The 24,953-nt window shown below is 34.9% G+C and overlaps 5 protein-coding genes across 7 annotated transcripts; 1 reads left to right on the forward strand and 4 right to left on the reverse strand.

Moving 5' to 3' along the window:
* The first annotated feature begins 4,492 nt into the window (after positions 1-4,492).
* Positions 4,493-7,169, forward strand: LOC130992827 (actin-104). The gene is made up of 5 exons (XM_057917580.1): positions 4,493-4,799; positions 5,410-5,481; positions 5,595-5,988; positions 6,080-6,693; positions 6,818-7,169. The coding sequence occupies exons 2-5, from the start codon at positions 5,422-5,424 to the stop codon at positions 6,881-6,883; spliced, it is 1,134 nt and encodes a 377-aa protein (XP_057773563.1). The 5' UTR covers positions 4,493-4,799; positions 5,410-5,421; the 3' UTR covers positions 6,884-7,169.
* A 2,310-nt stretch (positions 7,170-9,479) lies between these two features.
* Positions 9,480-11,585, reverse strand: LOC130993396 (cytochrome b-c1 complex subunit 6-1, mitochondrial-like). Its single transcript, XM_057918277.1, has 4 exons — positions 11,050-11,585; positions 10,877-10,955; positions 9,805-9,894; positions 9,480-9,736 (listed from the first exon to the last, which is right to left on the reverse strand). Coding segments are annotated over exons 1-4 (204 nt in total). The 5' UTR covers positions 11,052-11,585; the 3' UTR covers positions 9,480-9,703.
* Positions 11,586-12,312: 727 nt separating this feature from the next.
* LOC130993192 (vacuolar iron transporter homolog 2-like) lies at positions 12,313-13,147 on the reverse strand. Its single transcript, XM_057917979.1, has one exon. The coding sequence runs from the start codon at positions 13,028-13,030 to the stop codon at positions 12,386-12,388; it is 645 nt and encodes a 214-aa protein (XP_057773962.1). The 5' UTR covers positions 13,031-13,147; the 3' UTR covers positions 12,313-12,385.
* A 7,392-nt stretch (positions 13,148-20,539) lies between these two features.
* LOC130992656 (uncharacterized) lies at positions 20,540-22,228 on the reverse strand. Its single transcript, XM_057917396.1, has one exon. It carries the CDS (start codon positions 21,923-21,925, stop codon positions 20,627-20,629), a length of 1,299 nt encoding a protein of 432 aa, XP_057773379.1. The 5' UTR covers positions 21,926-22,228; the 3' UTR covers positions 20,540-20,626.
* Positions 22,229-22,327: 99 nt separating this feature from the next.
* LOC130993303 (uncharacterized) lies at positions 22,328-23,648 on the reverse strand. Of its 3 annotated transcripts, none has more exons than XR_009091625.1 (2): positions 22,984-23,648; positions 22,328-22,633 (listed from the first exon to the last, which is right to left on the reverse strand). XR_009091625.1 is itself a non-coding variant. In XM_057918144.1 (2 exons), the coding sequence occupies exons 1-2, from the start codon at positions 23,272-23,274 to the stop codon at positions 22,458-22,460; spliced, it is 408 nt and encodes a 135-aa protein (XP_057774127.1). In that variant the 5' UTR covers positions 23,275-23,418; the 3' UTR covers positions 22,328-22,457. The 3 variants fall into 3 exon arrangements, 1 of the variants encoding a protein (XP_057774127.1); XR_009091631.1 differs by having other exon boundaries at positions 22,328-22,574; positions 22,934-23,648; XM_057918144.1 differs by having other exon boundaries at positions 22,328-22,574; positions 22,984-23,418.
* Between the last annotated feature and the right edge of the window lie 1,305 nt (positions 23,649-24,953).

Raw genomic sequence — 24,953 nt, forward strand, 5'->3', positions numbered from 1 at the left:
AATTCAGTCAAAATTATAATGTACTAATTTTTTCACAATAAATCAAACTTAAACACTAAGGCCTAAAAAGTGGCATATTAAACACTAAGGCCCAGTTTGATAGTCTTGTTATGGCTATATTAGCTCCTTTACTGGGGTAAGAGCATCCGCAATGGGATTACATGATAGCCTACTTTATGATGGGGGACCACATGGTGTAAAAATGCTGCAGTGGGGTTACATGATAGCTTACATGATAGAATTAGTTTTGATTTTTTCATTTTTCATTTAAGTTTAATTTCATAAATTTAAATTACACAATTTACTTCAAATTTAAATTGCATTAATTTTGAAATCCTAAAAATTACATAAAATTTAATTTCATTTTTCATTTAAGTTTAATTTCATAAATGATTTTTTCATTTTTTTTTATAGAGGCGCGTGTAAAACACGCGCCTATATTTCACAGTTTAAAGGGCTACACGATAGAACGTGTAGCCCTCGTGTAAATGTCTCCCGCAACGGTTACACGACAGCACATTTACACGATAGCCCTATCGTGTAATGGCTATCGTGTAACCATTGTGAATGCTCTAATATTACAGTTTGATAGACAAGTAAAATAAACCTGAAAGCCCATGAAAAACCCTTGGCCCGGTCTTAAATCGTGGATTCAACAAGGAAAGCTAACCGAGGGTCCCCTGGTTAGCTAATCTAGAGTTGCAAGTTTAATTTTCTTCACAAAATTGCCTCCAATTCATCTCTCTCTCTCTCTTCCTCTTTTCTTCTTCTTCTCTGGAGAATCACGCACACGCATCAGAACACTCACATGCACAGGCGGCGGCGCCCCTTTCCCAACGAGAGCAAGCACCGATCGTCCCCTTCTCCCTCGACTTCCCTCTCTCTCTCTCTCGTCTTTTACAGGTCGACGGAGCTCCCTGCGTTGCCTCCTCCCTTGGTGACGGCGAAGTCGCCGACACCCCCCTCTAAATCCCTAGCCCACAAGGTCCAACTCCACTCCGGCGAGCAGCAGTGAAAGCCGCCACCACCGGTCTCCCTCCATTTCTTACCGTCGGACAACACCAACTTTTTTCTTCACAGAAACTGGGTGCTACAGCACCATTTGTTTCACACATCGACATACCCAACTCTGCTTTCCCACCACCACCGCATCCATTTCCTCCGCTGTCTCCCGCAGCGGAACCCTAAACCCCCACCGGAGATTCACCATCAAGATCTAGCAAAATTCTTGTGAGGTATCAAGGCGCCGCTGATTTCTGCAAATTTCTGCAAAAAATCAACATGTTTAATCACCAAATGGGTTCTGTAAAGAATCAATTTTGAAGGTATTTATCCAGCTGCGGCGCATTGAATCTTCACAAATGGCTACTTTAGAAATGTCACATATTAGCACAGATCTCTTGGGCGGTGATGGCGGTGGGTGGATCCTACCATTTTTGGATCTTTTGTTAATAAAAGAAGATTAATTCAGTAGTGCTCTTAAAGTGATATTTTGGACCTTTTGTTATTATTTCATGCAGACAACATGTGCTATCAAACAGCCTCAATACTTTTTCGCACTTATAACACAGTGCCACCAAACGCGAGCCTATTTAGCTTTGCTGGTCCAAACCCATCAACCTTTCCTTGGTTTGGGAAAATGTCATTAATTAACTCAACCAGGTTTTCAAACACACCCTAATGATTCAGTCACGATTAAATGGTTCGTGACTCGTGAGTGTGCTGCGGTACTACTGTCTACTGACACATATAAATTATGTTTTCAAATTTAGTTTAAACTTGTACCTTTTGAGAAATAACACTATATTTCAGATTATTTAATAAGTCAAAAATATAGTAAGTCAAAATAATTAGCTTTTATATCGAGGGGCGTTTAATTTTACTTTTTTCTTATTTTTTTATTTTATTTCTTTGAGTTTTCGATTTTTATTCTAAATATTTTGGCTTTTTGGTTCGGTTCACAGGTTTTTTTCAAAAATCAAATATAAAATTTGTTTGATTTGATTTTAGCAAATCGATCCGAAAAATCGAATGCACACCCCTACTCTTAGGGACGTTTACTTTGCATGATTGATAAGATGCATGATTGAATATTTTTATCTCCAATAATAGAATTTCTCTAATCCATTCTTTAGTTGTGATAAAAATTGAGCAAAAATTACTTAAATGACATAAATGATCAAGGACCTTGAGATATCCTAAAATTTCAGTCCATCAAAATAAATAAGAGATTAGCCTTATTATTTTTATCTATCAAGACTAAGAGCATCCGTATTGGTACATACTTGATAGGAGGGGACCACATTGAGTAAGGATGCCGCATTGGGATTACTTGATAGCATACTTGATTTTTTTAGTTTTAATTTTTGTACTTTTCATTTAAGTTTAATTGCATAAATTTAAATAACACAATTTACTTCAAATTTTAATTGCATTAATTTTGAAATCATAAAAGTTACATAAACTTAATAAAATAAAAACAAATCCTAAAAATAACTATTCGGACGAAGCATCGTGTTGGGGTTCTGCCATTTTTTGAAGAAAAAAGAATGAACTATTGAAAGAGAAATTTGAGGAGTTTGAAGGAGTAAAATTGGTGTATGAATGAAAGTGTTGATAGGGGTATATATAGATAGGGAAAAAAATTAAGATTAACTGCTAGAATAGCCGTTGGCTATTAAACAAAAAAAAGTTTAAATTTGAAATCGACGAGATTTGGCCGATCGTGGCCTACTTGAAGCCTCGTGCATTCCTCGAGTAGATCGCTGCTGCATCGCCCTACTCGATGCATACTCTATTCGAGTAACTGGCATCGAATAGAGCGATGTCAATGCTCTAATCCTTTAAAATAAATGTCCACTAAAAGTACTAGTAAGTGGACTCATAATTACTGCGTCTAGATGCATTGGGGTCTGCAGTCTGCTTCTATTGCTAAAGCTTTTTATAAATTTGAGTATGTTATATACTCCCTCCGTCCCACCATTTTAGTCCCTTATTCCATTTTAAGATGTCCAAAAAAGATAGTCCACTTTTCTAATTAATAATATATAAAAATATTATTTTTACTAAATTAACCTTATTTAATGCTTCACTTAAATGTGAAAATGATGTGTGAAAATAATAAATAAGGGTATAAAAGATAAAAATATAAAAATTAAATGCATTTTCTTAATATGTATGAAAAGTGGGAGGGGACTAAAATGGTGGGACGGAGGGAGTTTTTTTTTTCAAATGTGATTTGTTTGTTATATATGATTTGCATGTTATTATAAGAATATTAGTTTATTCAATATGCATAGAAGATAGTAATTGTGAATTTCCGTAATTGTGAATTTCCATTAACTGTAAAAATGTTACTTTCTCCGGCTTCTAAATAACTTAATAACTTTAATTTTTGATTCGTTCCCAAAAAAAAAAATTCTTTCTAGTCATGAACACTATTTTACTACAATTAATTTCTTCATTTATCCTAATTTTTCAACGTTTCACCACTTTCAATACCTGAGTACTTTGTACTTAAAATTTGTGTACTAGCTAATAGCTATATGATCACATTCCTTCCCTCATATGAATTTATTTGAGAGAGGAGGATGTATATTTATATTGATAAATTACATAAGTAAATAAAGAAATTTTAAAGATCGTGTCATGAATGACTCGAACCCAGCATCTCAGATCTTGAACATTAATCTCCTACCGCTAGCCAACACATACACACAAATTTTTAAATTATACATGTTGAGTCCTGACATTTATGGCCGACATTCAAAATTCAAACGGAAGGGTAATTTCAAAAATGGAATGCTGATTTAATTTGGCCGGTGCAATAAATCTGACTATTTCAATTTCAAGTTGGGGCCAAAATAATTGAGATTTGAAAGAATTATGAAATTTTAATCCAAACGCTTTCGGCAGAAATATAAAGTAAGCATCCAAAATCAGTTTTACATTCATTCTCCATTGATGAGATTTTGACTTGTCAGTTATTTTCCCTCTCAGAGCCCTAGCTTTGTAGCCGTCCACGCCTCAACATTATTTATTTCACCGTGTATAGTATGATAATTTTTAAGATTAATTATTTATTTATTATATTATAAATTTTTTAATGTTTTTAAGAAAATATCTCCCTATATAAATTTCGGACAACAAAATGAACAAAATGAATTACCTCGCTGAATTCTTAAATAGATATTTTAGTTTGTGTAAATAGGGGAATCTATTCACTTTCATAACATGTCTTACAAAACTATTCATCCATATAATATATCTATCAAAACTATCAAAAACATAATTGATGTTGATAGATTTGCATTGATTTTTGTAAAAGTTCTTACATAAGTATAATTGTGTAAGAAAATATGTAAGATAAGTAGTTAAAAAATGTACAAAATTTGAAAAATGTGCATTTATTGTAAAGTCACTTTACTTTGAAACCCTAACATGTCTTAAGTTTGAAAAAATGAGGACACGTTTGTATGTTATAAAAAATTAATACGACTAGGGGTACAAAAAGTTAACTTAACCTAATGCAGGTTGCGACTTGCGAATTACTTTTCACCTCAGGGTTGTGATTTCTCAATTCCAATTTCATTTGCATTTCATTTCAACCTCATTTCCTTTCTTTTTTCCTTTCTTTTTCCAAACGCATTTGAACCCGAATATATAAGAAACATTCTCACTCCCTGGAATTCTCTCTGCCTGTCTCTCTCTTAAAAATTGAGCTCGCTAATTTCTGCTGCTCTCAGTCTCAGTTACGTATTCAAATCTTCATTTCTCGAACCTTCGGTAGCAGATCGGAGGTGAGTATAGAAATCGAAATCTGTACTACCTTCCAGTTGATCGTTTCTGTTTCAGTTAATAGCGTTCGATCTATTGATTCGTGTTATCTTCGCAGCGTTTTTGTTTAGCGCTAAATGTATGAATTTACTGACTTAATTTGGACTGGTTATCGCAGAATCTCGTAAAATTTCCGATCCGTAGCATTGAGTAATTAATTTTTGTTTGTTGTTATAAATCGTAGATTAAGTAAATACTTATTCTTAAAATTATTATTATCTGCTGGAATTTATTGTTTATTTTTTCTCGTGATTTATTTTTTTAAGATTTAGAAGATCGTTAATTATATGCGATTCTATATGAGAAGTTTGCCCCATCATGACCGTTATGTTCTGTGCTTCTCCATCTCCAATGCTGTCCTTGTATTCATTTTTGAGACATGCAAGAAAGCTTAAGATAACTCATCACTTGTTAGTGTAAATGGTGATGGTTGAATTTGACTGATTTATGTTCTGTGATATTCTCGTTTTACTGAATATGCTATTTCATTGGCCTATCACATTTAAATATTGTTGTATGTTTGAGTTACTTGTTTTTAGCACCATCTGCTCATTCGCGCCCTTTATTTTACAGTACTAAATCGAAATGGCGGAAGGAGAGGATATTCAACCCCTTGTTGTTGACAATGGTACCGGAATGGTCAAGGTGAGCAATTGTGTGTTTTATTGATTTGCATACATTGGTTATCTAGATAGGGTTTAGCAATGGTATTGGCTTTGCTTAATTGACCCTTAATGTTTATTAATTGTGCTACCCAGGCTGGCTTTGCTGGTGATGACGCTCCAAGGGCAGTTTTCCCTAGCATAGTAGGTCGTCCTCGACATACAGGTGTTATGGTTGGGATGGGTCAGAAAGACGCTTATGTAGGGGATGAAGCTCAGTCTAAGAGAGGTATTCTCACGTTGAAGTACCCGATTGAGCATGGTATTGTGAGCAACTGGGATGACATGGAGAAGATTTGGCACCACACCTTTTACAACGAGCTCCGTGTTGCTCCTGAAGAGCACCCTGTTCTGCTCACTGAGGCACCTCTCAACCCAAAAGCAAATAGAGAGAAAATGACTCAAATCATGTTTGAGACCTTTAATGTGCCGGCAATGTATGTTGCTATCCAGGCCGTCCTCTCACTTTATGCTAGTGGTCGCACAACAGGTATGCGTCCAATTATGTTAAAGAGATGCATGTTATTGAAGCTGGGTCTTGCTTTGCTTTTCAGTTAGTGTAATTTAAATCTCTCGAACAGGTATCGTGCTCGACTCTGGTGATGGTGTGAGCCACACAGTTCCTATCTACGAAGGTTATGCGCTTCCCCATGCTATTTTGAGGTTGGATCTTGCTGGTCGTGATCTCACCGATTATCTCATGAAGATACTGACCGAGAGAGGTTACATGTTCACCACAAGTGCCGAGCGAGAAATTGTCCGTGATGTAAAGGAGAAGCTTGCGTATGTTGCACTCGATTTTGAGCAGGAATCAGAGACATCAAAAAACAGCTCTTCTGTGGAAAAGAGCTACGAGCTTCCCGACGGGCAGGTCATTACGATTGGTGCTGAAAGGTTCCGCTGCCCAGAAGTGTTGTTCCAGCCATCGCTGATTGGAATGGAAGCTGCTGGAATCCACGAAACAACATACAACTCCATCATGAAATGTGATGTGGATATCAGGAAGGATCTCTATGGTAACATTGTGCTCAGCGGTGGATCTACTATGTTCCCGGGCATTGCTGATCGTATGAGCAAGGAAATAACAGCTCTTGCTCCGAGCAGCATGAAGATCAAGGTGGTTGCGCCTCCTGAAAGAAAGTACAGTGTCTGGATTGGAGGATCAATCCTAGCATCTCTCAGTACTTTCCAACAGGTAACTGCAGAATTGTTTCTTGCTCTCTTTAGTTAACCTGAAGCTACATCACTGCTTAAGATTTTACTAAATAATTTCACCTCATCTATTTTCACTCTGATTTTTTGCTTCAAATATCGTGCAGATGTGGATAGCGAAGGGAGAGTACGATGAATCCGGCCCTGCGATTGTTCACAGAAAGTGCTTTTAAGCTGTTGATCATGGTATCTTTAAGTTTTTCGTGTCGACTAAAGTTTGGCTGCATGCAGTGTGAGTTTGATTGCAGTTTTGAGCTTATGAAGTGTTTTTCTAAGGTCTTGGCCCTGGTTTGGCATGTCTAGAGTATATTTATCTTCTTTTATTTCTTGGAAAAAAAAAATTGTTATGTTTCAGTAGGAGTCCTTCATTGTACCTCAGCACTGTAATATTTTGGCTGGCGCTGAATTTTTTACATCTTTCTCTGCTATCATGTCTAGAATGGAATGGATTTATTGCAATTGCTGCCTCATCTTTTTCTTTTACTGGTTCCCTTTTATGCCATGGATTTTCTTGATAACAATACAATTGCTGTAAAGAGAAATTGTGGCTTAATTACTTATAAATACGAATTAGAGTCAAATTTTAATTTTTAACTAATAGTACTGTTTTTTGTTTAATTATGTATTAAACTATCGTTATTTTAGAATTTGGCCCGAATTAAAATTCTGACAGCAGTTAGTATGTGAATGTCAAAAATTTATTATGTGCATTTTAACTAATAGTTAAAAACGTTGTGTTTTTGATATAGGAGTAATAACACTGAAATACATGAACTTTCACACATTTCTGATTTTACACATAAACTTAAAATTGTTTTTAAATACACAATTTTTCATATGATGAACATTTTCGATGAATAGGTAGAAGTTGGAACTTTCTATGCGGCTTAAACAAAAGTCTTCCTAAATGATGTAGTTGGACATTAGGTAAATTTCATCACAGGAATACAAAAATATATTATTCATCATTCATCAAAAAAATTTATCAAGTACAAAATTAAAAAGAAACGAAAGTTTGTGTATTTGTAGATAGAATCGAGAGTTCATGTTCAAAATAAAAAAGTGTGAACGATTATGTATTTTAACCTAATTATCCCTTTTATATAATAAAAATAATGTCATTTTCTTTATCTTTCATATTATATTGCAAGCAGTAGTGTCAGAGAGTGTGATTTTATATGAGGAAAATGAAAGTTTTATGTTATATGAAACACAATGTTTTAAGTATCGATTGAAAGTCATGTAAGAAAATTTCGATATTTACGTAGGATTAATTGTTTCCAAAATTTTAATTGAGGCCAAAAATTTTAAAATATTGAAAATTTATGTATTAATTGATTAAAAAATAGTATTAATTAAAAATTAAAATTTAAATATACTTCATGTATTTACAAATAATTGGCTTTTTCAGTGCCCTGAAATATATTTAATTGTTATATTTTACTTTATGTATTCACTAGTCTAACCTTACAGCTGATCATACCTTTTTATTCATATTTTAAAATAATTTGAAAATGACTGATATATCTGATGCATTTGGAGCAAAGCAATATAATATTTTAATATTGCGAGTAAGCTACCAGACTTTTTTATTTAGTGCAAAGTCAGAAATTGTGATATGATATGCTCAATATATTTTTCCGAAATCTTAGCTTCGAAGGTAACTCATAAATTTTGAAGGCGGTAGGTGGCCAAATTTTAGTAACACAACGTAGTGGAGAAAGGGTAACTTTTATATTGAAAGATGAATAATTTATTAATATGGATGTCGAAAGATCATGAAAGTTAGCCACCAAAGACTGAAAATTAAATGTCTATTTGATCTCTTATCGTTGAACACTATGAGGTCTAAGTGTCTTATCTTTGAATTATTCAATAAAGGTGCGTTTATATAGATAGAAAAGAAGAGAAAAATATATTCCACATATTTTTCATTATTTTCATATATTTATTATGATGAAAAATTTTCTTGGGACATGATGAAATAGTTTTTGGGGCAATCTTTTTCACTTATTTTCTCTTTAATGTTGGATAATATTATCCTAAGTAGGATGTGAAAATATTTTTCAATATTTTCTCATCTTTTCATCTATAATAAACATATGATAAAAAAAAGGAGGAAAAAATAATATTTTCTCATATTTTTTTATCTATCATTCCAATGAAAATTTTACAATCAAAATAAACGCACCCTAAGATGTAAAGGTCGAGTAAAACTCAATTGTGATTGGTCTAATATCAAGGGTTAGCAAACAAGCAACTGCCTAATAAAGTCAGACATTATGTTTAGATCGATAAAGCAGAATTTATTTCTCACAAAAGAAAAGGAAATTTTTTTCTAGTGAGAAGGAGGAATAATAGGGAATGATCTTCCTAATTACCGGTTTAGACAAATGAATTATGAACCAACTACATTGAAATCTGTCCCAACCCAAAAAATTACATTTATGGGTGTTTAATAGAGCTGTCAAAAGTGGGTTGGCTCAACCACAATATTTGTTTTTGCACAAACAAAAGTGATTTCAGGCCGGACTGGGTGGTACAACTGGGCCGGGCCGGGCCGACCCCTTTGATAGCATGAGTGTTAACTTTGAGTGATATGATAGCTAAGTTTGAGGGTTTCCATGATTAAGTTCCAGCTTGTTTGATCACCCAATTCTCCAGATCCATCAAATTTTGTTGATTCTTTTCCTACCAGAGCTTATATCCATGAAAATTCGAATGCTACATAGCACTAAGACATCATGTTATGATCAAAAAAACTGATGATTGATCAAATCGTTATTTCACTAACTCTAAAATGCAATAACTTAATGTACTCAACAAATGCACCCAAACTTATTCTGGAATGCCTAAGTTTTGTTAACAACAGTTAACTAGCATTCAGATTGTAAGAGTTAGCCTGCAGCAGCAGAGATAGTTTACGTACACAAAGAAGACAATCAATGGAGATAAACGGGCGACGCTAGAGCACCACCGGGAAAACCATGCACTCACTTCAGCTCCTGAAAGAGCTTCGGTGCAACCTACATTTACGAAATCCTATCAGAGAGCAGGGATGGGAAAGAGTTGGCATTCAATTCACATAACTTACACATTTGTCGACGCATGACCAGTAGTCGAAGTATTGCCCCGTGCAGTGCTTCTGTCCAGAATCATCACCATCAACTCTCTTAACACATTGCTGTGAGCAAGACAGAGAAACATCATTCCAAATTTGCAGTAATTTGTTGTGATTGGTCTGCATATAAACAAGAGACGGTGGCTACATATTGTGATGAATCGCGATCTTAAGATCAAAAGAGGTTGAATAGGTACGCATCCCTCCTCTCCACAGTGCACATGATACATTGACCTATTTTGTCAGGCTCCTTTGACGTACAGAAACCCAATATACCATGAGAAATGTGCGTCTACATCACCTAATAAGTCTACATACGAACTCAATGCTATTTAGTTAACTTCATATTGTCACACAGTTTTACCTAATTCAACATGGAGACATCCAGTGTTGTATGTGGAATGTTTAGCTAATTAAGTAATGAAGAGCTTAGTTTTCTTTCTTCTCTGTTCCATCAAATTAAATGCTTAGAATGAATCAGCCACAAAGTCTGTAAATCACTAGAAGCTCTTCTACACGGAACAGATAAGTGACAAGGATATAACTCAATGCTTTCCCTCCTCTTCTAATAACTACCTTACATGATACTTGCGGATTAAAGCTCACTTAAACTCCTTATTCCATTATGTGCTGCATAAATTTGATCAAAATCCTTAAACAATTCGTTATTCCCGTGCCAAGCATTGCACTCGACTATGTGCAGCCCGTGCTATTCATTTTCGTGATGCAAGCCTATTCAAGGTTACTTAATTTGCTTACTCCATTATGTGCAGCATGTGCTGATTAGGCAAATTCTAGACAAGTTTTAATACATAAAGAGAAGCATGATATGGTTTCATACACAAATTTTAATGACAATTAGCAAATACTAGACAAACACATTTCTATACATCACAAATTCCTTTGAATGATTAATCACAAAAGTATCTTCAATTAGTTATCAATCGTTCTAAACTATCAATGAGTTAGCACTCCAACATTGTAAGAAAATGATTCAAATTAGAAATGTTAGAGGCTTGGAGCTTCAAAGCATTTCGTCGAGCACCTTGTATACGACATAAGGCTTTGTGCATTTGGATTTGCAGGATTCCTCAAGAGCCCTCTTTTGATCCACAGCTTCATCCCTGCATCGCATAATTAACCAGAAAATCCGATCAACCAAAATCATACCAGAAAATAAAAATAAAATGGTCTCCAAAGCGTTTCAAATACGCTTACATTGAGTAATTGATGATTTTGCGACGAATTCAGCAGTGAAACAAGTAATTGCAGGAAAAAAAATGTGGAGTGAAATCAATGTTCGTTTAATTGTTTCCCTTAATTCATAGTTTAATGGAGCAGATTAGTGTGGCGACAAATGCGATCTCGTTAAAAATTGGCAATGCAGTGATGACTTTGCTTATTTATTTATTTATCTATTTTCTTTAAGTTTTTAGAGCATATATTTTGGCTAAATTGATTTTCCTAATTTGGAAATCGGAAGATCATAAATAATATTAATATTTTTTTTCAATTATTTATTAATGTTCAACAGCTCAACTTTTTTATTCATATTAAAAAAAAAACTTATTTATTCATATAACGCCATTTTATGCAAATGTGAAATAGCAGGAACATTGCCTTCTTAAAATTATGAACACGATTTAGAAATCGTTCCACCGATATTATTAATTTTTTAAAAATGTTTGTTCTTGGGTTTTGTATGTTTAATTTGCTCCAACTTCAGCTAATTAGCTCTTTGCCCCTCATGAAATTCAATAATTTTGCGATTTTACCAGCAACTTGGAAGTGATTTGACGAGTTTTTTCTTGTATTATTCACAAAACAGCCAAAATTGATAAACAATTAAATTTATTTAATATTGACCTATAATGAAAATCTCGAGCTCTTTTTTGTTCTGATACACGGATGAGAACCTTATGGTTATAATTATTATTTTTATATTAATTTGAATTGTTAATTGATTATTTATAATTATCGTATTCAAAGTTAAGATTACTAATTTTTTAAAATTTTAATTTTAGTGATACATATTAATTAAAGTACATTATATGATAATATATTTTTTATAATAAACCATTACTATAAAATAGCAAGATTAAGAAATAAGAACGAGACACGGTGGGATCCAATAAGTTGTGGGATAGATAATCTCACTCAGATGATACAAATCATGCTAATGTGGCTTAAGATCGCCAAATTGTAAATTTATATCGATATTCTTTTTAAGTATAATTCTTTTCAAAAAAATAAAAAATTATATTTTATAAAATGGGTGAACAAATTTATATATTTTAATATTGTCAAAAAAATATAGATAAATTTTAATTATTTTTAAAAATTACGAGGGAACTAATTCCTTTATTTCCCCCTTTTTCTTTTGTACTTTTACATGGGCCGATTCAAATTAGAAACTAATTCCTTTGCACAAATTCCATATTTTTTTAGAGGCGCAGATTCCATATTAAAAACCCAAAAGCAAACAAAAATTAATCACGTACATCTTAATAATTAGTTAAAACATTTTGATACAAATTAATTTGTTCCATCAAATTTACAGTCCCCTTGATCCAATCAACTTAGTGAGACCAAACGTGACAGCCATAGCCAGCCACCCTCCGATCAAAACCCTCGCCGCCGACCTCGCCACCGGCGCCCTCCCCAGCACCGCCCCCAGCCACCCGAACACCGCCAGCGCCACCGTCACCGCCGCCACCACCGCCGCCACCCTCACTCTATACTCCTTTATAAAGCATGCAGCCAGCAGCGGCACCATCGCGCCCACGGAGAATGCGAGCGCCGATGCCGCTGCCGCCTGCATCGGGTTCGGGAGGCCCTCCTCCTCCGCTCCGCCGACACCGTCGTCTCCCGCCCGCTTCTTCTCCCTCTCCATTTGGGAGAGCTCGATGTCGCGCTGCGAGTAGACGGAGACGAACTCGCCGATGGCCATGGAGCAGGCGCCGGCGACGAGGCCGGCGAAGCCGGTGAGGATCATGGCCTTGATGTCCGGCTTGACGGCGCCGACGCCCATCATGAGGGACGCCGTCGAGACGAGACCGTCGTTGGCGCCGAGGACGGCGGCGCGGAGCCATTGGGAGCGCTTGGCGTAGTCGAATTCTCGGGATTGTTCGACGTCGAGGGGCGGGGCCGGCGCGGCGGGGAGGGGGAGCTTGGGGTTGGGGATTTGGTTGGAAGCCATGGGAGAAAAGGGAGGTGAAGAAGGAGGAGGTTTTTGTGTTGTTGTAATGGAGTAAGCAAAGTGAGTGTGGTGGCCACACGCCTCCAAGAAATGGTTATTTATAGGAGGGAGGAAATATGTCCAACTTTATAATTAATGGAATAAGATATTCATAGTCCCAACTCAAAGAAAAGATATACACTGTCCAACTCGGAAAAACAAAGAAAAGAATATTAATGGAAAAGGAAAAAAGTAAGATATATTTATACATGAGATAAGATAGTTTTGTATACTTGAAATTGAATTGACATAACATTAATCATGCATATTGGTCTTAGATTAATTTTATTATAAAGGAGAATAAAATTCATAAGGTAATGCTAGTCCTAAGTGCCATTGTTCCGAAATTAAGTATTGAATTGAGTTAATCAAACTGAATAATACTCCATTCGTCTCACAAAAACATGAATATTTGTAAGTGGCACAGATTTTAAGAAATGTTAGATAAAAGTGTATTGTGAGTGAAAAAGTGGTCCCACTTTATAAAAAGTAGAGATGAAAAGTAAAATGATTGCAGTGGGGTAGTGTACCAAAATAAAAATGTTCATGTTTTTGTGAAACGCCCAAAATGGTAAAATGTTCATGTTTTTGTGAGATAGAGTGAGTATATATATATTCTCGCTCTGTCCCGGTAAAAATAACTTGTATTTCATTTTGGATCGCCCCATTATAAATGGCATGTTTTCATAAATGGAAAAATATAATCATTAAAAAAGTGTGGGCCCTATCACTTTTAACAAATTTATATTTTCCCCTTAATTTATGTGCTGAAAAGTTTTGAACAACTTATAATGGGACGGAGAGATTATAAGACCGAATCATATCTAATCGTGTATATATTTGATGAGGTATTTTATTATATTTTTCTATTTCGATATCATCGATATATACAATCGCATGCGTACATATGATATTATAATATTATACTAGATGAAATTATATGCCACATGACAATGTGGCATATGAATCGAATCAAAGTTATATTAGTCTATGCATGTACATGTATTATTGTATATGTGTTAATGGGTAAAAATGTCTACTTTTATAAAAAAAACTTGATCCTATGTCCAGAATAAAGTGAGGAGTCGAAATTGTCCTTGCATATTGATGACTTTACATCATTTTTTGCATACAGTCTTACATTTTTTTGATGCAAGTACAAATATGTAAGAAAAGTATAAGAAAAAATAGTTTGCTGTCCGAAAAATAGGTTGTCGCCCGAGCGACAACCTCACTAAGTAGGTTGCCGCTCTACTTTTCCGACAACAAGCTTTTTTGTACTTACATGCGGCAACCTACTTTTTGGATATCAATCTTTTTTTTGGTCTTGTAAGTACATTGCTTGAGACATTAAAAATAATTTAATTAATTTAGATATAAACACAATAATTTTATAAAAATGAATATTTTTATTATAATTAATAAAAATGGGCATTTTAAATTTTTAGTCATGTATATTTTGATTAAGAAAATATTGGTACAATTGAATTTATGACCTCCCAAACATATATATAATCACCACTCTAGTTAGATTACCTTCATTCATGACATTTACTTCGAAGCATATTAGCTTTGATAGATAAAAATAGTAAGACTAATTTCTTATTTACTTTGATGAATTGAAATTTCGGGATATTCTAAGGTCCTTAATTATTTTTATCATTTGAGCTAGTTTTGTTTGATTCATATCCAAACTAAACTGTGTGATTGAAGAAAATTTGAGCTAGTTTTGTTTGATTCATATTCAATTAAAAGTGAGATTTGAGAAATTCTACTCTTAAAAATAAGAATACTTAATCATGCATCTAATCAATCATACTATAAAATAAATAATAGACATATAATTATTAATTCAAAGTCTGCTGTCTGCCATCCCATTTTGTTTCCTTCGTTGCCTCAGTGAACGTCGTGATGGATTCCCCTCCCCCCCTCCTCTCTCTCTCTTTCTCTGACACACACACACACATTTTCAGTAGATTCTGCTATTGATCCGAGCAATTATTGATTGACTTTGGATTGCCTGCAGAAAAGTCCATTAAACAAATTTACATGGGTTTGTATAGTTTCTTCCTGTAACTAAATAAAGCCTCCAATTGTTTCATTACATAAGAATATCTTAAAAAGTTTTTGATTTTTTTTACGATTTGAGATAACTTATTTAATTCATATCAAATTGAAAGAAATAAAATTGCAAAAATTCTTATTATGAAAGTAAAAATTCAATCACGTATATTGCCAACTGGCAACTACTAATAGTAAACGTCCTTCAATATAGTAGTTAATATTGTTGCCTATCGTAGCGTGGTTTGTCTTTTATTACAAAAATTAATCTTTTATGCGTATGAAAAAATATATTCAAATTCATTGTGTATTTACGGATTTCACACACTACACTTACCTACGCACAAATCCATTGTGTATTTACTGTTAATTATCACCAAATTTGGTATGAATATTAAATAAGTTACATGAACAAAAGGAGAAGTTGTTTGTCACTCTACGCCTTACCGTTTCACTTGACACTATATTTAGTCCGTTGCCATTTTCAAAATTCAATACACGAGTTGATTATAATTGGAAAAATACTACTATAAACTAAAGAAATAAAGTAATCTGAACTTACGTAAATGACACTTAAACCAAATACTTTTTCTTCGTAAAAGTCTTGAATTGTGGATGTTGAAGCATAAAAGGTGATGCAAATTTTTGGCAGTTACACCAGAAATTGATTTTTGAAGAGACATCATGAGGAAAGCATGCATAATATTTGCCTGAATTATTTGATCGATCCATTGTTCCAGATTAACAGTTATATGCAAAGGACAAATTATAATTCTTGCATTTTCAATATTTCGATCAGTACTACTCTATATTATCACTTACATATTTAACGATGAAAAATCCATACTTTATAGTGCTATATAGAGTGATAAGATCTTCCATTTTATCTCAAAAAAGTCAAGACTTTATAATTTTCATCATATCATATTGTTATGGCATTCAACAAACACGTTGATATAGGAGTACATAATTTGGTCATTATTTTTTCTAAATTAGTTCATAATGTATACTACTTTAGAAATAGGTTGTTAGTTAAGTTTCAACTATAACCTAATTGGCTGTATGTTCCATTTATGTAGGAATTATTTAGGATGTACCATTCATTGGTTAGTTAATTTTTTTAATTAAAAGGAATATTTGATTGCAAAACAAACAAATCCTTCTAAAGTAACTTGATTTTCTTGCTATCTTTGGGAGTCAAATATTTTTAGTTTATTTTCCTTATGTTGCTATAGTATATATAATAATAATGTATGCATATCGATCATGACTGAAGATGCACCTAATTTATGCACTTTGTTTAGTGCCAATAAACGATAGGAATGGATTGCTGAAGAGGAATGCACTAATGAATAAAAAGAATTGATTAGCATTTTTCAATAAATATAAAATGGAAAGGAGTGTGCATTCCACACGAATTCCACCTTACTCGATATATAAGAGATTAAAATATACTAAGCTTTTTCCAACATAAAGTTTAGATTTAATTAATGGGCCATTTTGGTTCCCACTTATAGGCCCAATTATGACCATTTAGACCAACTTTGTTTTGATACGATTTTTTTTGATAAACAAATGACCAATAAATGGCTCCACCCACCACTATCTAGCTATATTTTCATATTTTTTTTATAGCGATTAAAAAAGTAAAAGAAAAAAAAAAAGCATTGAGTTAATTATCCGATTGATTAAAGTTAAACTTGTTTTTTCCCTAAAAAAAGTTAAACTTGTTTTAGTCCGGCTAATTTGATCAACTTAGCAATTTGAGTTTAATGATACTTTTGTGGTGGCAGCAGCGTGGCAGGCCGCGTTTTTCGGGCAGCAACAACAGATATTGGAGCGACTGTTGTTGGTGTTACGGCGGGCGTAAGCCGTCTCGGTGGTGCAATGGCTGAGGGCTGGTGTGCCGCCGGGATTCGAACCCTAGGCGGCGCGGGTTAGGGGCGTTCACGACAGAGAGGGAGAAGAAGAGATAGAGAGAGAAACGGCAAGAGAGGGAGAAGAAAAGATAGATAGAGAGAGAGAGAGAGAGGAAAAAAGGGAAGTGAGTAATTTTAGGGATACTATACTATAATCTTACCAATTTTATTGTCAGAAATTATTATACTAATTATATTAACTTCTAATCTCAGCCCTTGATCAAGATTGATCTAACGAACTAGATTGCGTCTCCTTTCTCCATCTAACTTTGTGTTTCCATAGAACTTTCCCCTATATATATATATATATATATATATATATATATAAGAAACAATGGTGTCAAATGGCCACATTGAACATGCAAACACAATATTTGGCCACTAATTGAAAAAACACAAACTATGGCCATTAATTAGGCAATATGCCTAATATACCCCCAATTGGGCGGACTAGGTAGGGTCAGGATCGCGGGTCGCGTGCCGGGTAGGATCAGGCACGCGGGTCGGGTTAGGCACTTATGGCACTATTAGTGCCATAAGTGCCAACGAAATTTTTTTTTTACTCCCCCTGCCCTGTCTACCCCCCAGACCCCGACCCCACCCACCCCCAAGCCAAAAGGAACTTTTTAAACACTTCCCCTAGGGTTTAGATTATCCATTTAGGGTTTAAATGTTCCATTTAGGGTTTAGATGATGCTGTTGTTTCTATATTTGTTCTGCATGTTTGGCACTTATGGCACTAATAGTGCCATAAGTGCTAAAAATACCATTTTACTTTATTTTATTTTGGATTTTCGTTGGCACTTATGGCACTATTAGTGCCATAAAATAAAATAACAAAAGTAAAATTTGATTTATTTTTATCTAGGGGGAGTAATTTTTTTTTTTTTGGCTTGGGGGTGGGTGGGGTCGGGGGTCTGGGGGGGTAGACAAGGCAGGGGGAGTAAAAAAAAATTTCGTTGGCACATAAGTGCCTAACCCGACCCGCGTGCCTGATCCTACCCGGCACGCGACCCGCGCTCCTGATCCTACCCAGTCCGCCCAATTAAGGGCAAAAACGTCCCAAAGCTATAAAAATGGCCAAAATTTATGTTTTTTCAATGAGTGGCCATAATTTGTGTTTTATGATCCATTTTGGCTATTCCAAAATTTTACTCTATATATAAAGCACGATCACTTACATAAATAATAAATTATGTTTTTCCGTCAAAACTACCTAATTATATTTAAAAATAATTTTTTTTAGATATGAATATATTTTTTATTATAATTTTTCATATTGCCCCAATTAAATTATTAATTAATTTTTATCTTTTAAATATTTTATATTTGTTAGTCATACAAATAAAATGTAAATAAACTGTTCAATAAATATTTATAATATTATTAAAATATTTATATTGATAAATTTTATGATTAAAAATCGACTTTAAGATATTTATTTATTTATTGTTTCTTGAATATTTAATTAACATATGTAAAGCATTTGAATTTTAAGATTAATCAATCATTATGATTGTGTATCAATTATAATCCCAACAAATTAATTATAACACATAGCACTATAATTTATTGCATTAGTTACTTTTAATATCTTAAATATTTTATAAGCAATAGTTATATTATATATACATTTATTTATTGTTATATTTATTTTTAGGTTATCGGTGAGAATTTAGCTCAAATTTATTGTGCTTGGAAGAGCGGGTCGGCTAAGGAATTAAGGATTGTTTTTTATTTAATCTATTTCTTGGTTTTGGGTGAGTATTGAGGTCAAGAGTTATTGGATTTGGACGGTCGGGTTGGGCCAGGAAATTTGTTTTACATCAATTCAAATTAATAAAAAACTTCTATTTTATTTTACCGATGAAGCCCAATTTCAAGACGCAACCTAAAAGTACCACTAATAAGTGTAGTAATAACTGATTGCTTAATTAGTTGCTTTACTGAGGACGTGGAGACTTGATCCAAAAGTTTAGCCTACACATAATCGCATCTTTCATTGTTCGAGATTATATTAATCTAAGATCATTTAAAATTAATTTTATAATAAAAAAGTCAAAATTTGTAATTAATTTTATGTGACACAATTCTCAAACTATGTACCAATTCGTGTCCACCCAATCAAATAATCTATGGAAAGAGATAAACGAATACAAGTTCAATCAAGGCAAGTGGAACAGAGAAAGATTATTTGCAAAAATTAAATCGAGGTTATGGGGCTGGAAGATGATATACAACATGCCGACACCATCCTCGGATTTTAGGAGCTGGTTCGAGGCCGTCAATCTTTGAGAAAGTGTGCTATGTTTTTGTACCCATTATTTCTTGCATTGGGTCACGTGTATCTGTTTTATTTTTGTACCTCTTGTACCTGATTTTCTAATAGAAATCATTTTTTGATAAAAAAACAAAAAAAAACCTATCATCAACTTAAATTCTATTTTATTTTATTCATCAAGCTGAACACGCCTAAAGAGTACATTTCCACAATAATACCCATATAATGTTGTCCTATGAATAATACGTGGTGACCGACGAGTCACATAATTTTTTTTTCCAATCATTGTAAAATATTAAAGGTATTTATTTATTGTATTGAAAATTCAAACTAATGTCAAAATTCATAACGTTTTAGTAAATTAATGGCTTAACTAATATGTAACCCGTCGAATTTCGACAGATATTATTTGATGTTATAATTTATAAAAAAATATAGAAATTATTTTATTATATATTTATAAATTATGAATATTTTTTAATAAAATAAGTGTTAACAACTGTCACCCGAACAACGTTGTCTTTCTGCATCAAAGAAAAACAATAATAACTAGTATAATTTAATCTACATGAATTAATCTTATAATTTATAAAAAGAATATACGTAAAATATATTTAATACTATATTTATAAATTATAGAGATTTTTCACTAATTAATTATTCATTGTCTAATTTAATTGTATTTAAATCAATTTTAGATAGAAATTAGTAATTCTTACTATAGCCAGCAAAAAAAAAACAAAAAAAAATTCTTGCTCTACATTTATTTTTCGCTACATATATCGAATTTACTTTTTTTTTTTTTTTTTTTAAATTTATCGAAGAAGAATATCCCAAAGTTTATTAGACACATACATAGACATCCAAGAAATTGTAAATTTAATAATTAACGGTGGGGAAAGGGGCCAATAGAAATAATCAATCTTAAAATTCTCAAATTACTCAACGACTCTCTCTGTACAAGTCCAAGAAACACTTGCTGACTTGCTATATACAGACAACAGCAAGCCATCACAAAAACATAAAATCATCTATAAGAGCATCCGCATTGGGACCTCCTTGATAGCCTCCTTGATAGCCTACTTGATAGTGTTTGTGTTATTGAGTAGGTAGTGCTGCATTGGGGTTCCTTGATAGCCTCCTTGATAATATTAGTTTTGATTTTATGTTTTTCATTTAAATTTAATTGCTCAAATTTAAATAACACAATTTATTACAAATTTAAATTGCATTAATTATAAAATCCTAAATATTACATAAAACTTTAATAAAATAAAAACAATTCCTAAAAATTAACTACTCTGGCCCTAGAGGTCCGAAACGTGCCCAAAGGTGCTCAGTCAAATCATATCGGAGCTGAGCATGTAGTTGTCTATCTCGGAGAAGGCTATCCCTTCGCACATATTCCTCGAAGGCCACCGGCGTTTGTCCAGCACTCTCCGTCGAACCACTGCTAGACGCCCCGTCATCATCTCTCCAGTTGGCAGCCGCTTCACCTTCGTGCTCCACAATCATGTTGTGGAGAATGATGCAACACAACATGATGTCCTTCAAGTGCTCTACGTACCAATTGCGCGCCGGACATCGAATGATTCCCCACCGAGCTTGAAGGACTCCGAAGGCGCGTTCCACATCCTTCCGTGCCGATTCTTGCATCTTCTTGAACCTTGCCTCCTTCGGATTGGTTGCCATTGATGGACTCTTCACGAAGCAACGCCACTCCGGATATATGCCGTCACACAAATAGTAGCCCATCCGGTATTCGCGCTGGTTGGCATGAAAGACCACCGGCGCCGCAGTTCCTCCTAACACGTCGGAGAAGAGAGGAGACTGATTCAGCACATTGATGTCGTTGTTTGAACCAGCGACGCCGAAGAAGGCGTGCCAAATCCACAAATCGAATGAGGCAACGGCCTCCAATATCAAGGTGGGCTCTCCCTGATCCCCGCGTGTGTATGCGCCGTGCCACGCCTTTGGGCAGTTCTTCCACGCCCAATGCATGCAGTCTAAGCTCCCGAGCATCCCGGGAAAACCATGTCTCGCCTCGTGCATTCGGAGTAGGCGTTGCACGTCTGTTGCCGTTGGACGGCGCAGGTAATGGGCTCCAAAAGCCCGTATGACCGCCTTGCAGAACTTCTTTAGGCATAGACGACCGGTTGAGTCTGCCACTTTGAGATACTCATCGAACACATCCGCACTAACCCCGGTGGCTAATTGGCGGATAGCCGACGTGCATTTCTGCAAAGGAGAAAGAGAATCTCGACCGAGTGCATCAGTGGTCATATGAAAGTAAATATCTTCACCTTGAACAGCATCGACGATGCGCAAGAAGAGCTCCTTCTGCATGCGAAATCGACGCCGGAAAAAAGTAGGGCCATACGTTGGATTGTCGACGAAGTAGTCTTGCATAAGACGTACATGGGCCTCTTCACGATCACGGTGGACGTATGATCGGGGACGTTTCGCACGCGCCGGCTCCGGCGCCGGTTGGGGGTAGTATGATTGAAGCACTTGTTTCTGCAACTCAACCAACTCCATGAACTTTTCAGCGACTTCGTCGGAATCGGGCGAAGAATCATGTTCAGGTGACGACATTTTTGGAAGAACGAATATGATATTTTGCAAGAAAAATTGTAGGAGGAAGAAGGAATGAGTTGTGATGAATGAATTGTAGGTGAATGAGTTGTAGGGAGAAGTATTATTTATAGAGAGAAAAGAAGATAAAAAAAAAAAAAAAAAGGAAAATGGAAGAAAGCCGTTGAAAGAGCCGTTGGGAAGAAAAAAAAAAAAAAAAAAAAAAAAACAAAAAATTGCAAAACAGTCGAAATTCGAATTTAAAATAATTTTTTTTTTTTTTATGACTGGCGCGTGCAGAGCACGCGCCTACTCGAGGATACTCGATAACTCGAGTACTCCTCGAGGTCCTCCACGCTGCATCGCCCTCCTCGAAGCCAGCCTCCTCCTCGAGTAGCCCATCGAGGACCCGCGATGCGGGTGCTCTAATACCTATCCTCCATTTATGGACTTGAAGAAGAAGCTTATTCTTCTCTTGGTATGTACTGAAGAAGCCTTTTAGCCGGAAAAGAAAAAAAAAATCCAACGAAGTAAGGAATTACATACTGCAAGCTCATTTCCCTTTGTTGCTCCCATCCTCAATCGTCTCCACCAACGTCGTGATCCCGCCTTCTTCAATCGCATCTTGCCCTATCTCAATCGTCGCCAAGCTACTCAAAACAACCATCGTCTTCTCCACCAATCCAATCCCGTGTTTAGGCACCAGCCCCACCAATTGATATAGATAGACTACAGTATCAAATGAATATGTATTATATTAGCATGAAAAGGCATTAACAAAAATAGCAGTTCATAGCTGAAAGCAACTGTTCTAGCTGAGCTACACTCTACACAAATAGTCGCAACAAACACATCTCATAACAATTTAGGGATTGTTCATCGTTTGCAGCTATGTTTGATTAAGTGTTGTTCGATGTCTTGCATTTGTGGCAGGTTAATGGTAACAAACAGAGAGAAACCTTACTATGACAAAAGAAATTAGCATAGAAACTAAAATCAATAGATATTTTTGTGAGACATAACTCATACCTTAGATCCCTCTTCCCAACTCAGTCTTGAATTACAACTGACTACTTTACCTTCTTCTTTCTTCTGCTTCTCGAGTAGTTAAGCGCCTCTATTGTTGGAGGAGTGCCGAGGATTGAGTGGAGATGCAGCGGGCCAGCCATTAGTGGCGGCCGGCAAAGAGAAACTGACAGAGGGATTGCGACAGCAACGACGAGGAACCGGCGCCGAATAGGATCGAGGAGAAGGTTAAAGAAAGGGAATAGAGGGAAGGGGCGATGGTGCCAACTTCGGTACATTGCAGACCAACCGTACTGGAGGGTGGGGCGGCGGCACCGACTTAAGGCCGGAGTGCGGCGTATCATAGACCGGAAGGGGGCGGCGGCTCCATCTTGAAGCCGGAGTACGGTAAATTGCGGCCAGGAGGGGAGAGTTGGATGTGAGAGACTGGGGGAAGATGAATTGGTTTTAGGGTTAGGGAATTGGGGGAGAGAAATATTGATTTTGCGTTTATAAAATTAAAAAAATTATGTGGAATTAATTGCCACGTAGGATGAATATAATAAACTCAAATGCTTTAGAATTAAAGGGAATTGAAATACTGAATTATTAGGAAGCCACATAGAACCTTGAATTAAGGGGGGAGCAGGAATCTCAAACAGTTATTATAAACTCAAATGCTCTAAAATTGAAGGGATTTGAAATACTGAATTCTTAGGAAGCCACATAGGACCTTGAATTAAGGGGAGAGCAGGAATCTCAAACGTGAAATACTGAATTCTTAGGAAGCCACATAGGACCTTGAATTAAGGGGAGAGCAGGAATCTCAAACCGTATTATATAATTGATTGATTAGATAAAAAAAACATCAAATTAGGACCAAATCTATTTTTGATGCAAATTTTGAAAAATTCAACTATATACATTAATTTTATTAATTATTTAATTTTAATTTTAATTTTATTTTCTTTAAAAGTGCATTTACTTTGATGAAAAAATATGAAATATTTTCTCGAGTAGATCATTTTCTCTTATTTTCGATAATATTATCATATGGCAAAGGTGTAAAAATATTTTTCAATTTTTTTAATCTTTTTATCTCTAGTAAACATATGACCAATAATAATAATAATATATTTTCATATTTTTTTATTCATTATTTTCCAATGAAAATTTTACAATCAATATAAACGCACTTTCGTCAAGGGTGTTTACTTTGAATGATTAGTCTTGATAGATAAAAATAGTAGGGCTGGTCTTGGGTGCGACCGTCGCACAGTGTGCGACGGGTCCGCCCCGGCCTGCGCCCGACCCGGCCCGCAATCCAGACCCGAAATCCTAAATCCTAAATTATTACATTTGTTTATAATAATTATTACTTTTAATAAGCATGAAATATACATTTGTTCGCACAAATGTATACTTATATAAATATAGGTATTTTCCTTCATTTAATATACAGTATTATATTTTCTAAACCCTAAATTCTATAAACTAAACCCTAAACCCTGTAAACTAAACCCTAAGCGTGAACACTAAACCCTAATAGGTGAAGACTAAACCCTAAGCCTGAACACTAAACCCTAATAGGAGTATTTACTTTTAATAAGCATAAGAGGAGTACATTTGGTCGCGCAAATGTATACTTATATTAATATAAATATTTACCTTCATTCAATATAAAATATTATACATATCAATATACATTTATATGAACAAATGTATATATTATGTTTATTAAAAGTAACCATTATTATAAACAAATGTAATAATTAGGAGTATGGGTCAAACCCACGCGGGTCAGGGTTTCGGGTCAGGAGGGCAGGTTTGGGCCGGGTCGACCCGTCGCACACCTGTGCGACGGTCGCACAGGAGAATTAGCGAAAATAGTAAGGTTAATTCCTTGTTCACTTTGTTGGATTGAAACTTTGGAATATGTTAAGGTTCTTGATTATTTTTATGGTTTAAGCTAGTTTTGTTTGATTCTTATGTTGTCAAAAGGGTGAGATTGGAGTAATCTTTCTCAACTATAAAAATATTCAAT

Source organism: Salvia miltiorrhiza, chromosome 1, assembly GCF_028751815.1.
Source record: "Salvia miltiorrhiza cultivar Shanhuang (shh) chromosome 1, IMPLAD_Smil_shh, whole genome shotgun sequence".
Lineage (NCBI taxonomy): Eukaryota > Viridiplantae > Streptophyta > Magnoliopsida > Lamiales > Lamiaceae > Salvia > Salvia miltiorrhiza.

Coding starts and splice junctions, on each gene's coding strand:
- LOC130993303 (XM_057918144.1), bottom strand. CDS start 23,274: ATGATACGCCGCACTCCGGCCTTAAGTCGGTGCCGCCGCCCCACCCTC. Junction 22,575..22,983: donor GAAGCAGAAGAAAGAAGAAG/GTAAAGTAGTCA, acceptor TTGGTGGAGAAG/ACGATGGTTGTTTTGAGTAG.
- LOC130993396 (XM_057918277.1), bottom strand. Junction 9,895..10,876: donor AGCCTTATGTCGTATACAAG/GTGCTCGACGAA, acceptor TCTTGCTCACAG/CAATGTGTTAAGAGAGTTGA. Junction 9,737..9,804: donor GGTCATGCGTCGACAAATGT/GTAAGTTATGTG, acceptor TCGTAAATGTAG/GTTGCACCGAAGCTCTTTCA.
- LOC130992827 (XM_057917580.1), top strand. CDS start 5,422: ATGGCGGAAGGAGAGGATATTCAACCCCTTGTTGTTGACAATGGTACC. Junction 5,482..5,594: donor ATGGTACCGGAATGGTCAAG/GTGAGCAATTGT, acceptor TGTGCTACCCAG/GCTGGCTTTGCTGGTGATGA. Junction 5,989..6,079: donor TGCTAGTGGTCGCACAACAG/GTATGCGTCCAA, acceptor TCTCTCGAACAG/GTATCGTGCTCGACTCTGGT.
- LOC130993192 (XM_057917979.1), bottom strand. CDS start 13,030: ATGGCTTCCAACCAAATCCCCAACCCCAAGCTCCCCCTCCCCGCCGCG.
- LOC130992656 (XM_057917396.1), bottom strand. CDS start 21,925: ATGTCGTCACCTGAACATGATTCTTCGCCCGATTCCGACGAAGTCGCT.